Raw genomic sequence first — 17,321 nt, forward strand, 5'->3', positions numbered from 1 at the left:
ACCTTAAAGGGATATTTCAGCCTACAATCAAAGTTGGTCATGTGTTGAGCCAAAGAGGGAGGTCAAGGGTCACCTGATTGAGCACCACCCAATTGGGATCGATCTGGGCGTCGCCCTCTGGATCCAGAATGACTGTCTGATAGGCTCTGAAGTCTGTCAGTGTGACCTCTGAACTCTCAGGGCACACGTCAATCAGATCCCAGACTGAATCGTTGTCAAAGTCGTTCTCACACACGTCGCCCACCCCGTTACCTGGGAGAGGAGAGGGAGATGGGCACTTTTGAAGCATGTAGCAATTCGTAAGTAAAAAATAAGCTAAAACATGAACAGTGAACTATCCCTTTAACGGTTGGTTACTGTTAGAATCTTTCTGGTTGGGGTTGGTGATAAGTCTGCAGTTGTCTTGGACGTCTGGGATCCCGTCATTGTCATCGTCATCATCACAGTCGTCCCCAAGGCCATCGTTGTCCGAGTCCAGCTGGGAGCTGTTGGGATGGTCAGGGCAGTTGTCCCTGGAGTCCTGGTGACCGTCCCCATCCCTGGAACACACATAGACACACTGGCATTCAGTTAAACGCCAAGGCTGGGATTTAATTCAAGGCGTGCTCTAGCACAGTGCACTAGACAACCGACAATGCGCCTTAGGCATTTTACACAACGTTCATGGAGATCACATTCATGGTAATTGCTGCGCATGTCGGCTCAATCGTAAATTACCTTTAAAAGTCAGGTATAGTGCGCTGCGCTATAACGTGCATTGCAATGAATCCTGGCCCAAGTCATGTTATGTTCACTTATTTTGTTTGTACCGAAATAGATACTGGGGTTTTTTCCCCCTAGAAAAACACAATCAAGACGTTCAAACAACTGCAACATAAAAAGAAGCCCCAGCAGGTGTGTGTGTCTACTTGTAAATCACAGCAGTGACTGGGTGTTTTTGTGGATATGAGTGCAGCAGGTGCATGTATGTGTGTGTTAGCCACAGCAGGTGTAGCGCTGTGTGACAGTGTGAGTGCAGTGTGTGTGTGTGTTTGTGTGTATGTTTTTGTGTATGTGTTTGTGCGGGCGTGCGTGCGTGTGTTGAAGTCAGAGACTCACGTGTCCTGGTCAGTGTCACACACATCCCCCACCAGATCGTTGTCAATGTCCGTCTAGGGGTAAAGGGTCAGAATAAACCAAAGAAGACAAATGAGCAGCCTAAACCCCTGTTTCAGCCAAGAGTGGCTAAATACCTTCTGTTGATCCACATTTTGGGGGTTGGGGTGTGTGAAGGTTATTTTACCTGCATGGGGTTGCTGATCTCAGGGCAGCTGTCACAGGCGTCTCCTACACCGTCTCCGTCCCTGTCTGTCTGCATGGGGTTGGGGACCTTGGGGCAGTTGTCCAGCACGTTGGGGATACCTGAACACCAGGATAAGACAGGAGGGAGACATGAGGGCCATCACCTAGTTGCTCAGATTGGATATGTTAACAATGAGTATAATGTCAACTTCAACAGCGACCCACAAAGTTGTCTCCCAGACCTCTTGCAGTTTATGTGTAAGTGAGTGAGTGTGTGAGTGTGCGCACGCGTCCGTGCCTTTGTGAACACACACCATCTCCATCTATGTCATTGTCACAGGCGTCTCCTTGCCCGTTGCTGTCCGTATCTCTCTGGTCAATGTTAGGGACATTGGGACAGTTGTCACAGGCGTCACCGAAAGAGTCTGTGTCTGAGTTCTGCTGATCTTTGTTGGGTTCTAGTCGACAGTTATCCTGCAAATCATAAACACCAGTTATGTTCATGAAAAAACGAGAAAAAATGACTTACAATCATACAAGTTATATTATCACACACATACACCCAGATACAATTATCACAGAGGGTCTGAGATGGAAACACACATACCTCTACATTCTTGATGCCGTCCCCATCTGCGTCCTCGTCACACTGGTCTCCGATGCCGTCGTTGTCAGCGTCCTCCTGGCCTGAGTTGGGTGTGTAAACACAGTTGTCCTTTTTGCAGTGCTTGTCATTGTCCATACAGGGTAAAGAGCGGTCTGGGTATCCATCAATGTCTGTGTCTGTGCCACAAGTGTTCCCGTTACCGGCCCAGCCAATGTTGCACTGGAGAATGGAAGAAAGGAGAGCATTTTAAACCAACCCTACAGTACTTCTATAAAGTAGTATTTCGAGGCTGGCAGTATAGGGCATGTAGCTCCTCTTTTCCTGTCCAGGAGGGCAAAGGTAGTAAAAGATCACTGTTGCTTACCGCACAGGTCACCTCTCCGTTCCTCTCTATGATGCAGTGGGCGTTGGCATCACAAGGGTTAAAGCTGAGTGTGGCACAGGACCTACGGGGCACGCAGCCCGTTGTCTGGTTCCCCAGGTAGCCCACCTTACAGCCACCACACCTGAACGAGCCCTGGGAGATAAAGAGAGAAGGAGTGGTGGGAGAAAGAGAGAGAGGAGGAAGGGAGAGAGAACAGCTTTACTACACAGCGGCTCTACAGTACTCTCAAATGATCACAAGAGGGCGATGTCTAGTTTGTGAAGATTTGACGCTGTACATACTGCTCAAAAAAATTAAGGGAACACTAAAATAACATCCTAGATCTGAATGAATGAAATAATCTTATTAAATACTTTTTTCTTTACATAGTTGAATGTGCTGACAACAAAATCACACACAAATCAAACCATGGAGGTCTGGATTTGGTGTCACCCTCAAAATTAAAGTGGAAAACCACACTACAGGCTGATCCAACTTTGATGTAATGTCCTTAAAACAAGTCCAAATGAGGCTCAGTAGTGTGTGTGGCCTCCACGTGCCTGTATGACCTCCCTACAACGCCTGGGCATGCTCCTGATGAGGTGGCGGATCTCCTCCCAGACCTGGACTAAAGCATCCGCCAACTCCTGGACAGTCTGTGGTGCAACGTGGCGTTGGTGGATGGAGCGAGACATGATGTCCCAGATGTGCTCAATTGGATTCAGGTCTGGGGAACGGGCGGGCCAATCCATAGCATCAATGCCTTCCTCTTGCAGGAACTGCTGACACACTCCAGCCACATGAGGTCTAGCATTGTCTTGCATTAGGAGGAACCCAGGGCCAACCGCACCAGCATATGGTCTCACAAGGGGTCTGAGGATCTCATCTCGGTACCTAATGGCAGTCAGGCTACCTCTGGCGAGCACATGGAGGGCTGTGCGGCCCCCCAAAGAAATGTCACCCCACACCATGACTGACCCACCGCCAAACCGGTCATGCTGGAGGATGTTGCAGGCAGCAGAACGTTCTCCACGGCGTCTCCAGACTCTGTCACGTGCTCAGTGTGAACCTGCTTTCGTCTGTGAAGAGCACAGGGCGCCAGTGGCGAATTTGCCAATCTTGGTGTTCTCTGGCAAATGCCAAACGTCCTGCACGGTGTTGGGCTGTAAGCACAACCCCCACCTGTGGACGTCAGGCCCTCATACCACCCTCATGGAGTCTGTTTCTGACCGTTTGAGCAGACACATGCACATTTGTGGCCTGCTGGAGGTCATTTTGCAGGGCTCTGGCAGTGCTCCTCCTGCTCCTCCTTGCACAAAGGCGGAGGTAGCAGTCCTGCTGCTGGGTTGTTGCCCTCCTACGGCCTCCTCCACATCTCCTGATGTACTGTCCTGTCTCCTGGTAGCGCCTCCATGCTCTGGACACTACGCTGACAGACACAGCAAACCTTCTTGCCCCAGCTCGCATTGATGTGCCATCCTGGATGAGCTGCACTACCTGAGCCACTTGTGTGGGTTGTAGACTCCGTCTCATGCTACCACTAGAGTGAAAGCACCGCCAGCATTCAAAAGTGACCAAAACATCAGCCAGGAAGCATAGGAACTGAGAAGTGGTCTGTGGTCACCACCTGCAAAACCAGTCCTTTATTGGGGGGTGTCTTGCTAATTGCCTATAATTTCCACCTGTTGTCTATTCCATTTGCACAACAGCATGTTACATTTATTGTCAATCAGTGTTGCTTCCTAAGTGGACAGTTTGATTTCACAGAAGTGTGATTGACTTGGAGTTACATTGTGTTGTTTAAGTGTTCCCTTTATTTTTTTGAGCAGTGTACATTGTAATAAACACCTTGACATTGGAGAAGGGTTTCTACTTACGATGGTGTTGGTACATATGGAGTGGGGCACACAGGCGTTGGCAACTTCAATACACTCATCGATGTCTGCACACTCCTATGGACAAAACCACAGCAAGGTGTGTGAGGAAGAAAAAAGACAATAGGGAATGATGGATTATGTCAATAAGGAAAGAAGTGACAGTGTGTTTGTGTGTACCTGCTTGTTGTGCTTGGCATACTCCAGTCCGACCCCAAAGAGGGGCGGGCCCCAGAGACCAGGGGGGCAGAGCTCACAGCTGAAACCCTTCACTGTGTTTATACACGCACCCGGAGAGTAGCAGGGCTGGGCTATGGAACACTGAGACAGGTTAGAGAGACAGAGAATAGAAATAGAGAGAGAACAGAGAGAGTGGGGGAGATGAGAGAGAAATAGACAGAGATAAGTGGTAGGGCCTCTTTGAAATAAGAGCCGTGCTGAGTACAGTACTTGAAGTGACGCGGTCTATTTTGACAACAGCTCAGCTGTCACCCTAAAAGCCTCATTAAACTGTGAGCTTGAGGTGAGGCAGTGTAAAAACCACCATTTAAAACCCGGCCAGGCTAATTTCCATTTCCTGTCTGTTATTGTGCCATACCTCGTCAATGTCCTGGCAGTGGGTTCCGTTGCCCATCATGCCCTCTGGGCAGGGGCCACAGCGGTACCCTGGGTAGTCAAAGGTCTCCATGCAGGACACGCCCTTAAAACAGGGGTTGGGGGAGCAGCGGGAACGAGTGTCGTGGAAGCCTGGAGGTCAACACACGTCTTTATCGTTCGTTTAGGTTTTGTTTTGTATTTAAGAGCAAGACAAGACCAGGGAACATGAGGGATTGGTCAAAACTTTCAGTACACATTGTTTTGTTTCCATGGCTGTTCACTCACCACACACTTGGCACTCCAGAATGGTGTTCCTAATCAGGGACATCTCCTTCACCTGGAGAAGGAGAGGACATCAATGAAAATGCACATACACATACAGTATGCAGACACACATACATGCTGCATGCATACACTTGTACACACACACACACACACACACACACAACCCACCTGCTCTCTGATGTCCTCCCGCAGCTCTCCTAGGATCTGGTTAAAGATGATCAGCTGGCCAATCAGAGCCTTAGTGTGGTCACCTGACATACAATAACCACAGAATACCCAATCATTGTCAAAGTAAAGCCAACACACATTTCCATAAGACATTGATTCCACTGTATACTTGAAAAGAGACATTTGAATACACTCACCTAGAATGGAGTTCACTTCTGCAGTCGCACCCACTGTAAGAAGAGGAAAAATACTTTTTGTTGAAACATGTACAGGATACACATCTGATTAACCATTTTCATAACAGACTTCATCTTAGAAAGTCATATACTGATTTTGGACACACCTGTGTTGTAGACTGATGAATCCCCCTGGAATGGACAGTCTGTCAGGGCACCTGCTTTGACCACACTGCCCCCTAGCACCATTTTGAGGGACTCCACAGTGCCCTGTAATGGGAGAAGCTTGGATCACACCATGCTGTGGTTGAAACTGCTATGATATGATATGATATGATATGATATGACAGCTCTTGCTATGGTTAAAGGTAGTCAAAGAGGACCACCTCTCAATTAAAAGTCGCCTCCACTCCTCATCTGCTCCACTTCATCTACACTGATGTGAAAGACCTTGACAGGTGAAAGCTAATTTCCAGTAGGCATCCACCATATGGCTTTGTTGCTTCACCCTGTGTTTTCAAATAAGTGCAGATGGAGGATAGGAGATGAGGACAGCAAGCAATGTTGGGCTATTGAGATGAAGCCCTGGCCCCTAGCTAAAGGGGCATGGGATTTAATTGGATTGGGACTTAGTGTCAGACTCAGTGTTCCTTGTCACCTGTAGCCTTGCGTAGGACTTGAAGCCATTACGAATCTCCACCATCTCCGCCTCCGCGGGGAGAGGGACCAATGGAGGGAGGCCCTGGCTGGAGTCAGCCAATCGACAGTTGACGTAGAGCTCCAGGTGTAGGTTGTCTCTGCGCAGGCCTCCGACCCGGAGAATAATAGAGTGTGTGCGACCATCAGCCAGGTTTGCGCTCTGGAGGTTCACTGTGTGAATTTTGCCATCCTCCCTCACGTAACGCACCAGAGCTATGAGAGAGGGTAAAAGGGGGAGAAAAACTTAAATGTAGGGATTTACTGAACATGGACAGGTCACTAATAACTGCAAAAGAAGAACAAGGAGTGAAAAGTAAAACGGATACAAAAAAGGGGGATGGAAAAAGGGAAACTTGATTGATATTCATGTGAACACTTTTAAATCCTAAAGGTGGTTTGAGACTGAGTTAGTTGTATGCTCCGTCACCGAGAAACTGGGAAATAGTTCATTCTGGTTTAGTCAGTGGGTGAGAGTGACAGTATCTAAGTACCTTTGTTGATCTTTCCCATGATGGCCAGCTCCAGGTACTTCTTGTTCTCCTCTTTGCTGTAGAGGCCCAGCAGCACCCCTCCCATCTTGGGAGGCAGGCGGAATGTAGACACGATGTAGAGGTCACTGAGCACACTCATGGCACCTGTTACCTTCTCCACCGCAGACACACTGGTCTTGGAGTCCAGGGTTAGCATGTCAATGACTGGAGAGGGGGTGGGGAGAGAGAGAATGAAGGAGAGAATGACAGATAGATAATGGAGAAGAGAGAGGGTATCTATCTACCATTTTCCCTGATCAAAGGCTCTCATCCAGTCCCATGATAACGCCTCACCTTTGACCCTTGCCCAGGTATATGAGGACACCTGTTGGGTGACTAGTTGACATCTCTGAAGCAAAATCTCACTTAACAATAGCAAATCTGACTCTTATTACAACCACATCCCTTATGAAGACTTCTTAAGAAACAAGTTTTACAAGTTATAATAGTCCCAATCTACAGTTTAAATGTTAGTTCAATAGACATTGTAGGTTACAAATACATAGTACATATCAACTATTTTCTTACACATATTTTTCTATTTCCTTTCTCTTCATTTGACTTTGAATTTCCCTCTGTCTTTATTGTCTTTCCTAGATTGTGCACCAATACAGAATTAATTTACTTCCATCAATTTTAGTAGTGGCATTCCTGAACTTTATCACAGAGAACTTCATAGTGACAAAAGTCAAAGCCCATGCTGACACATTGCTGGATATTAAAACCCAGGGGGAACAAAGGAGAGGAGTAAAAGGAGCAGGCTTTCTGGCTCTTGATAAGAAGGCTTTCCCTTTCCTCCTTATCACGCTGCCTCCCTCTCTCTTGCTATTATTTCTGACACCTCCTCACCCGTTCACACACTGGTTTGGCAATGGTCAGGATTTCTGCCACAAGCAGGCTGTGAGCACTCAAGGGGGAAAGAGGGGAATATGGGGAAAGTCAGCCAAGGAAGTCGGGAAATAGTTGGCTTAGCACTTTCTCTGTTCCTGTATATGTCAGAAAGAATACAAGTGGAGGAGACATGATCAGTTATGACAAGTGGAAGGAAAAAACTGGTCATCTCAAAAAAGAATGAAAAGAGAGAGGAATATTATTTGTGTATGAAATGAAAATAAATAGCCTAATTAACCAGCAGTGAAACAAGACCAACATAACCAAGATGAATGAGAAAACAGATGATAGAAAGTAGCCTATAGAGATAAAACAGCACATTTCAAGCCATAAAGGTGAGAGAAAAACGTTGCACCCTGTGTGTGGAGTGTTTTATGCTCGCATTGGAAATGGTTATAGGGCGCGCACACAATTCATTTTAAATAATATTACAGTTTTAACTAATATTTTCAGGATTATAATAACCATCTCGAGTTTATGTGTGTCAATGGCAGTCCAGACCAAAAATGCGCGCTTGTTTGAAATAACTGTCTGCATCAATTAATTTCGAAAACACACTTCCCCCTAATTTCATTCGATGATTCACAAAATACACATTACCATGAGTGAGTTAGTATTATTCATTTTACCTTGCATATCTTGCTTATCCATTGGCTCACATGTTGCAACGAATAGAAATGTGGATAGAGCCAGAAAAGTTGCCAACTCGCGCCTCGCACCCATGTCCCAAGAAACGGTGCGTGAAAGTTGACAAGAAAATCAACAGGAGTAAATAACTATCCGCCGAGAGTCCAGTTTGATGTTGATGAATGGAGCTTTATTTCAAAATGAAAAAAAATAAGTCTGCAGGGTGAGTTGACCGCAGAATGTAGGTTCAAGAGCCGTTACAAATGTCGACTGGCTTCTTACGGGCGAGCTCCAGCCAAGTACCTCGTTCGCTCAGAGTGGATGTGACAGTCAGCGAGGGAGTTCATTCGCCTGCTATAACCTGAGGCGTGCGTGGTGTCCAACTTTCTCAATTCTCATGTTATACAACCATAATCTAGGCTGTGCCGGTAGTCTATACAGTCATTCATCTGATATAAAGGTATTTCCTTTGTTTAAGGTATAGCCGGGGTATTCAACTCTTACCCTATGAGATCCGGAGCCTAATGGTTTTCTGTTCTACCTGATAATTAATTGCACCCACCTGGTGTCCCAGGTCTAAATCAGTCCCTGATTAGAAGGGAACAATGAAATAACGCAGGTAGAACTGGCTTCGAGGTCCAGAGTTGAGCTTGGGGGGCGTATAGCCTTAAGTAGGCTATGTACTTCAAACATATCAGACTATATTCTCCTGGGCATTAAGATAAAAGAGGGGAAGGACAGAAGAACAAAACAGAAAAACAAACAAGATGTCATAAAATGGTTCACATGTGTTTCCATGCTTGTAGGCTAAGTTCTACTAAGCTAACATCTAGAATTGTTTTAAGATGGTCATTTAGCTATTTGATTTTACATTTTAGGACCCCTTTAGGTAGCCTATCAAAAATATACATATATATTTTTTGTTGATAAAATTTAATTTGTCCTTTACTACTATAGCCCATAGAAAAGCATTCAATAACACATTCATAAATGGCAAAAAAGATTGTCAAAAAATAAATCATAAGGAATAAGGTTTTGAAGTGTCTGTCCTATATCTAGGAGATATAAGAAAGCTCAGGAAATATTTTTGTTTTTTTGGACACTCCTTAACTACCTCCTTAATCTTTCCATAGAGTGGTTATATTCGATTCTAGGCCAAATCTAAAGTTCAATGTGTTTCCATCACATTTTCAACTCTACCAATAGTTTGTCACAAAAACTTTTGCATTAAATAGCAAATGTGGATAGCCTACTCTGGTCTTCCCACAGTGCGCTCTAGCCAACAGCTCGCAGATACAGTGATGGGGGTAGGCTCTGCAAAGCCTGAGTCTACAATGTCCTATGCCGGAGCTCGAGTAAATGACATTACTAAGGTGCTCCCGAATGTACTACGTCAGGACATGGAAATCGATTCTATCGTAGTCCATGTGGGTTTTAATTACATTATGAAGGCCAGCTCTGAACAGTTGAAACTGGATTTTAAAGAGCTGACTGACTCTCTGCTAGACACTAATAAAATACACATCATATCTGGCCCTGTGCCCTCTCTGAATCGTGGCATTGAACGCTTTAGCAGGATTATTTCTCTTCACAACTGGCTACGTGATTATTGCAGCTCAATGGGTGTAACTTTTGTTGATAAGTAGGAAGTCCACTGTGTCCAGCTCACTCTGCACTAACATAAATAACATGAGCATATCTACTTCTGCTAAGCTTCCCAGTAAAGCAATGAAAAAAAGTAAGCATCCCAGAAAAGTGCTCAAAATAGCCCACGTTAACATATGTAGCTTAAGAAACAAGGTCAATCAATAATTTGCTAGTAACAGATGACGTTCATATTCTGACTATCTCTGAAACTCAGATAATACCTTTGATGATACAGTGGTAGCAATACAAGGTTATAACATTTACAGAAAAGACAGAAATGCCAATGGTGGAGGTGTTGCTGTTTATAATCAGAACCCCATTCCTGTAAAGCTTAGAGAGGATCTCATGTTAAATACTGTTGAAGTAATATGGCTACAGGTTCATCTGCCACACCTAAAGCCCATTCTTGTGGGAAGCTGCTATAGACCACCAAGTGCTAACAGTCAGTATCTGGATAACATGTGTGAAATGCTTGATAATATATGTGATATCAACAGAGAGGTATATTTTCTGGGTGATTTAAATATTAACTGGCTTTCATCAAGCTGCCCATTCAAGAAAAAGCTTCAAACTGTAACCAGTGCCTGCAACCTGGTTCAGGTTATCAGTCAACCAACCAGGGTAGTTACAAACAGCACAGGAATGAAATCATCAACATGTATTGATCACATCTTTACTAATGCTGCAGAAATGTGCTTGAAAGCAGTATCCAGATCCATCGGATGTAGTAATCACAATATAGTAGCCATATCAAGGAAAACCAAAGTTCCAAAGGCTGGGCCTAATATAGTGTATAAGAGGTCATACAGTAAGTTTTCTGGTGATTCCTATGTTGTTGATGTAAAAAATATTTGTTGGTCCGCAAACAGATGCTGCACTTGACACATTTGTGAAATTGCTTTTTACAGTTACTAATAAGCATGCACCCATAAGAAAATGACTGTAAAAACTGTTAAATCCCAGTGGATTGATGAGGAATTGAAAAAATATATGGTTGAGAGGGATGAGGCAAAAGGAATGGCAAATAAGTCTGGCTGCACAACCGATTGGCAAACATATTGCAAATTGAGAAATCATTTGACTAAACTGAATAAAAAGAAGAAGAAACTACACTATGAAACAAAGATAAATGACATAAAGAATGATAGTATTGAGGTCTGGATAGCTTTGGAGCACCTTAAATGACATTTTGGGGAAAAAGGCAAACTCAGCTCCATCATTCATTGAATCAGATGGCTCATTCATCACAAAACCGACTGATATTGCCAACTACTTTAATAATTTTTTTCATTGGCATGATTAGCAAATTTAGGCATGACATGCCAGCAACAAATGCTGACACTACACATCCAAGTATATCTGACCAAATTATGAAAGACAAGCGTTGTAATTTTGAAATCCGTAAAGTGAGTGTGGAAGAGGTGATTTTTTGGGGGGAGTTTATCAACAATGACAAGCCACCGGGTTCTGACAACTTGGATAGAAAATCACTGAGGATAATAGCGGACAATATTGCCACTCCTATTTGCCATATTTTCAATTTAAGCCTACTAGAAAGTGTGTGCCCCCAGGCCTGGAGGGAAGCAAAAGTTATTCCGCTACCTAAGAATAGTAAAGCCCCCTTTACTGGCTCAAATAGCTGACCAATTTAAAAAAAATATTGTGTTTGACCAGATACAATGCTATTTTACAGTAAACAAATTGACAACAGACATTCAGCATGCTTATAGGGAAGGACATTCAACAAGCACAGCACTTACACAAATTACTGATGATTGGCTGAGAGAAGTTGATGATAAATAGATTGTGGGGGCTGTTTTGTTAGACTTCAGTGCGGCTTTTGACATTATCGATCATAGTCTGCTGCTGGAAAAACGTATGAGTTATGGCTTTACACCCCTTGCTATATTATGGATAAAGAGTTACCTGTCTAACACAACACAGAGGATGTTCTTTAATGGAAGCCTCTCCAACATAATCCAGGTAGAATCAGGAATTCCCCAGGGCAGCTGTCTAGGCCCCTTACTTTTTTCAATCTTTACTAACGACATGCTTTGGGTAAAGCCAGTGTGTCTATGTATGCGGATGACTCAACACTATACACGTCAGCTACTACAGCGACTGAAATGACTGCAACACTTAACAAAGAGCTGCAGTTAGTTTCAGAGTGGGTGGCAAGGAATAAGTTAGTCCTAAATATTTCTAAAACTAAAAGCATTGTATTTGGGACAAATCATTCAGTAAACCCTAAACCTCAACTTAATCTTGTAATAAATAGTGTGGATATTGAGCAAGTTGATGTGACTAAACTGCTTGGAGTAATCCTGGATTATAAACTGTCATGGTCAAAACATATTGATACAACAGTAGCTAAGATGGGGAGAAGTCTGTCCATAACAAAGCACTGCTCTGCCTTCTTAACAGCACTATCAACAAGGCAGGTCCTACAGGCCCTAGTTTTGTCGCACCTGGACTACTGTTCAGTCGTGTGGTCAGGTGCCACAAAAAGGGACCTGCCTTTGCAATTGGCTCAGAACAGGGCAGCACGTCTGGCCCTTGGATGTACACAGAGAGCTAACATTAATAATATGTATGTCAATCTCTCCTGGCTCAAAGTGGAGGAGAGATTGACTTCATCACTACTTGTATTTGTGAGAGGTATTGACATGTTGAATGCACCAAGCTGTCTGTTTGAACTACTGGTGCACAGCTTGGACACCCATGTACACTCCACAACACATTAAGTGTGTGCCCATGCACACGACATTACATTTAAGTAATTTAGCAGACGCTCCAGAGCAACTTACAGTTAGTGAGTGCATACGTTTTCATACTGTCTCCCCGTGGGAAACTAACCCACAACCCTGGCGTTGCAAGCGCCATGCTCTACCAACTGAGCTACAGGGGACTCAAGAGGTGCCACAAGAGGTCTCTTCACAGTCCCAAAGTCCAGAACAGACTATGGAGGCGCACAGTACTACATAGAGCCATGACTACATGGAACTCTATTCCACATCAAGTAGAATTAGATTAAAAAAAACAAATAAAAATACACCTTATGGAACAAACATGCATACACACACGATAACATACACACTATACACACGTACACATGGATTTTGTGTTGTAGATATGTGGTAGTAGAGTAGTGGTCTGAGGGCACACACTTAATGTGTTGTGAAATCTGTTGTGAAATATATAGTAATGTTTGTTTAATTGTATAACTGCCTTAATTTTGCTGGACCCCAGGAAGAGTAGCTGCTGCATTGGCAGCAGCTAATGGGGATCCCTATTAAATACCCCCCAAAATACAACACAAACCTCTGAAATCCTTAATTTTTTCATTTAGCTCGACATTAAATTACTTCACCAATCAGTGCAAGCAGGGCAATCTTTGGTTGTTTACATGCGCGATGGACAGACAAGTGTAGGGCGCGAGATGCAATTTACATTTTGCAAATAGGGAGAGAGCGAGAGAGGGTGGAGGAGCCGAGGAGGAGGCTTGGATTGAAGCGCTGGTCATTTTGTTATGTCATGAATTATCTGAATTAGGCCCGTAGAATTATACCTACGGAGGAGCGGCTTCTATGAAGGAACTTTGAATGTCTTTGTTCTTCCGAGAGTTGGCTTAACGTTGAACCAGAGCTAGCCAGGTGGCTAACATAATTGTGTGTGCAGAGGGGCACCAGAATAAAGAACATTTTTTTGGTAGTTAATAAATCCAATGTGGAACGTGATAACTAGAGTATCCTTAACTTGCATTGAAAAAATTAATCCATTCTTCTGTAATTAAAAATCTCTCCCTAATTTCTGAATCACACTTGTAACGTCAGTAGGCTACAGTAGCCTATGCTTCAGAGGGGGATGGGCAGGTAGCCCACACACACACACTGGTAAAGATTTTCAGGTAGCCTACACACACACACACACACACACTGGTAAAGATTTTCAGCTGGCAGGCAGAAACTGGAATACGTTTCTGAGTGACAGAGTGAGGGCCTTGCATTGGCACTTGGTTGCGTTTTTTGTGGGGACTGAAAGAAAAATGTATAATTTATAAACAGGTTTACGCTGCAGCAGCAAATTGAGGTCTGGATTAATTTAGTGACGAGACGTCAACTTGTCAGAGTGTGTGTGTCTGGGGATGGCTACTGGCAGGGAGCAGAGGCAACCTGAGGTGTGTGTGTGTGTAGGTGTGTAGGTGTATAATCTAATAGGGATCCAATATAAATACAAATACATGATGAGATTATTATGGATAAGAGCGAGAATATATTTATTTCACTAATGGCAGTCAAGCTTCGATCATCATGTCAACAGAATAATACACTTTACATTTATTGAAAAGGAGCATCAAGATCACCACACACTTTCACCACCCTGTGAAGTTCATCATAATTTATTTCATCTGTAGCCTACCTAATAAACGGGCGGCGGCAGGTAGCTTAGTGGTTAAGAGCGTTGTGCCAGTAACCGAAAGGTCGCTGGTTCTAATCCCCGAGCCGACTAGGTGAAAAATCTGTCGATGTGCCCTTGAGGAAGGCACTGAACCCTAATTGCTCTGGATAAGAGTGTCTGCTAAATGACTAATTGTTAAACTGCACAGTTTCGCAAATCCTAGTGGGAGGACCACACACCATATCAAAGCGTGACTCCAAGTTTACTTCAAAATAATGGTTTCCTGAGCTGAATTAAAAGATCCCCAAAATTTTACATTCACACAAAAAGTGTATTTCTCTCACATTTTTGGTGCACAAATTTCTTTACATCCCTGTTAGTGAGCATTTCTTCTTTGCCAAGATAATCCATCCACCTGACAGGTGTGGCATATCAAGAAGCTGATTAAACAGCAGGATCATTACACAGGTGCACCTTGTGCTGGGAACAATAAAAGGTGCAGTTTTGTCTCACAACACAATGCCACAGATGTCTCAAGTTTTGAGGGAGCGTGCAATTGGCATGATGACTGCAGGAATATCCACCAGACCTATTGCCAGAGAACTGAATGTTAATTTCTCTAACATAAGCGGGTTTTACAGAATTTGGCAGTACGTCCAAGCGGCCACACAACCGCAGACTACGTGTATGGCGTCGTGTGGGCAAGCGGTTTGCTGACATTGTGAACAGAGTCAACGTTGTGAACAGAGTGCCCCATGATGTTGTTGGGGTTATGGTATAAGCAGGCATAAGCTACGGACAATGAACACAATTGCATTTTATCGATGGCAATTTGAAGGCACATAGATACCTGAGGCCCATTGTCGTACCCTTCATCCTCCGCCATCACTTCACGTTTTAGCATGATAATGCACGGCCCCATGTCGCAAGGATCTGTACACAATTCCTGGAAGCTGAAAATGTCCCAGTTTTTCCATGGTCTGCATACTCACCAGACATGTCACCCACTGAGCATGTTTGGGATGCTCTGAATCGATGTGTACAACAGCGTGTTCAAGTTCCCGCCAATATCCAGCAAGTGGGACAACATTCCACAGGCCACAATCAACAGCCTGATCAATGTGAAGGAGATGTGTCGCGCTGCATGAGGCAAATGGTGGTCACACCAGATACTGACTGGTTTTCTGATCCACACTCCTACCTTTTTGTAAAGGTATCTGTGACCAACAGATGCATATCTGTATTCCCAGTCATGTGAAATCCATAGATCAGGGCCTAATGAATTTATTTAAATTGACGTATTTCCTTATATGAACTGTAACTCAGTAAAATCTTTGAAATTGTTGCATTTTGCGTTTATATATTTTTTCAGTTTAAATGTGCACTGGAGAGCATGCCATTACCAAGTGTATTACTGGATGTGTACAAAGCACACAGATCTATTTTTAATATCAGTGTTAATAGAAGAAGGCTACAGAAATGACTACATTCAATAAATATTTTGAATCTTTGTAAGATGGCCATTTCGCTTTCGGATAAAAAGGCTATATGAGTAAAACTTCCACATGCATAAAACTTCTCTCCTCAAGTCTCCAGCCCTCCCCCTTATTTTCCTATCCCTCAGCTTGTGAAATGTTTTTGTTTGATTACTTTTGAGTTGCCGGGGCAACTTGGGTTTAACAGCATGTGATGGAGAAAATATATTTCTCATACATTTTCTTTATTGGACCATGATGACAACTGGATAGGCCTATGCAAAATATAGACCCACTCATTGTTGCCACATTTCTGGATTGCTACCTTTCCAACAAGCCTGTAGTATGTATGGTTTTGGATTCCAGTGTCCGGTTTTTCATATTGGTTTTCCTGAGAGGAAAATATGAGTGAATGTATTGCGTCTTATCCTGGTCGAGTTGAATATGTTTTGACTCACCGTTTTAGCACTATTTTACCAAACTAAATTCAGCCGAATTTCTGACCTCTGTTCATTGCTGCAGATTGCGCAAATGCAGTGTTGCGTTTTTTTCTGATTCATGGAAAATGAGGGTGATCATGTTTTTTCCCTACTCTTAAAACAGGAATTCTTTCCCAGATCATTTTTCAAGGTCATTAAACTCAGCCCCTAGAGATTTCATTGAAAGCAGAGGGAGTTTATTTTAATCGGGGTGCAGCTCGGTGATTGCTCCAAAGCGCATAAGGGGAAAGAAACTGGTGGATCTCAAAAATTCCAATTCGGAAAGAGACGCGCTTGCCACGCCACGCACGCACGCACACGCTAAACAAAACAAAAACCCTGCGTCAACAGGAGCCAATGCGGGATTCCTTGCCGATGGCGTCATGCGCAGATGTTGGTCTGCGGGGACCAGGTTCGAATGAAACAAGTTATTGGGGCAACAAGGAGGGTGGATGCCAGGAACTACAAGGCCAGGTGCCCAGTTCCAGTCACTGTATCTCCTTCAAGAAAAAATATGGAAATGTTTATCCATCCTTATCGGTCATTTGCTGTGTCTATTTCTTAATAATCTTCTCCCAACTAAACTACAGTAATATCCAAATATGCAACCTGGTCTCAGAGCATTTCGTATTATTCTGTATGTAAATCTGAGAAACTCATTTAGTATGATATGTTACATTTCCTATGGTATGTATTAATTTGTGGATGTCCATCATCCATTTCGTATGATATGTTATGAACTACAATTCGTATGATATGTTACGATTTAGAAAACGTACAATATGCTACGAATTTGCAAAATGTACATTATGTTAAGAATTAGCAAAATGTATGATATGTTATGAATTCCAATTTGTTGTGGCTAACATTAGGTAGGTGGCTAATGCTAGTTAGCTGGCTAACGCTAGCTAGCCTAGGGGTTAGGATTAAGGTTAAAGGGTTAGGGTTAGCTAATAGGGTTCAGGTTAGGGGAAGGCTTAGCTAACAAAGTAGCTAAAAAGTTGTAAGTAGTTGAAAAGTTGCTAAAATGCTAAAAGTTAAGGGAGCGTGCAATTAGCATGCTGACTGCAGGAATGTCCACCAGAATTGTTGCCAGAGAATTTAATGTTAATTTCTCTACCATAAGCCGCCTCCAATGTAATTTTAGAGAATTTGGCAGTACATCCAACCGGCCTCACAACCACAGACCACGTGTAACCAGGCCAGCCCAGGACCTCCATATC

At 43.6% G+C, this 17,321-nt stretch overlaps 1 protein-coding gene across 1 annotated transcript in view; it reads right to left on the reverse strand.

The window, feature by feature from the left end:
• The window catches only part of LOC311139955 (thrombospondin-3a-like), a gene marked incomplete at its 3' end in the record, with an annotated part of 37,008 nt that overhangs the window by 4,256 nt on the left and 15,431 nt on the right, over positions 1 to 17,321 (reverse strand). Inside the window, exons 9-24 of the mRNA XM_084174950.1 lie at positions 6,543 to 6,746; positions 6,011 to 6,264; positions 5,520 to 5,622; positions 5,374 to 5,406; positions 5,177 to 5,259; positions 5,009 to 5,060; positions 4,725 to 4,873; positions 4,307 to 4,447; positions 4,130 to 4,204; positions 2,253 to 2,405; positions 1,889 to 2,107; positions 1,596 to 1,755; positions 1,283 to 1,401; positions 1,099 to 1,151; positions 358 to 539; positions 74 to 252 (exon numbers count right to left, since the gene is read on the reverse strand). Coding sequence (XP_084031076.1) covers positions 74 to 252; positions 358 to 539; positions 1,099 to 1,151; positions 1,283 to 1,401; positions 1,596 to 1,755; positions 1,889 to 2,107; positions 2,253 to 2,405; positions 4,130 to 4,204; positions 4,307 to 4,447; positions 4,725 to 4,873; positions 5,009 to 5,060; positions 5,177 to 5,259; positions 5,374 to 5,406; positions 5,520 to 5,622; positions 6,011 to 6,264; positions 6,543 to 6,746 — 2,159 coding nt within the window. The remainder of the gene's footprint in view (positions 1 to 73; positions 253 to 357; positions 540 to 1,098; positions 1,152 to 1,282; positions 1,402 to 1,595; positions 1,756 to 1,888; positions 2,108 to 2,252; positions 2,406 to 4,129; positions 4,205 to 4,306; positions 4,448 to 4,724; positions 4,874 to 5,008; positions 5,061 to 5,176; positions 5,260 to 5,373; positions 5,407 to 5,519; positions 5,623 to 6,010; positions 6,265 to 6,542; positions 6,747 to 17,321) is intronic.

The sequence above is a fragment of the Coregonus lavaretus genome, assembly GCF_964263955.1.
Source record: "Coregonus lavaretus genome assembly, chromosome: 13".
Lineage (NCBI taxonomy): Eukaryota > Metazoa > Chordata > Actinopteri > Salmoniformes > Salmonidae > Coregonus > Coregonus lavaretus.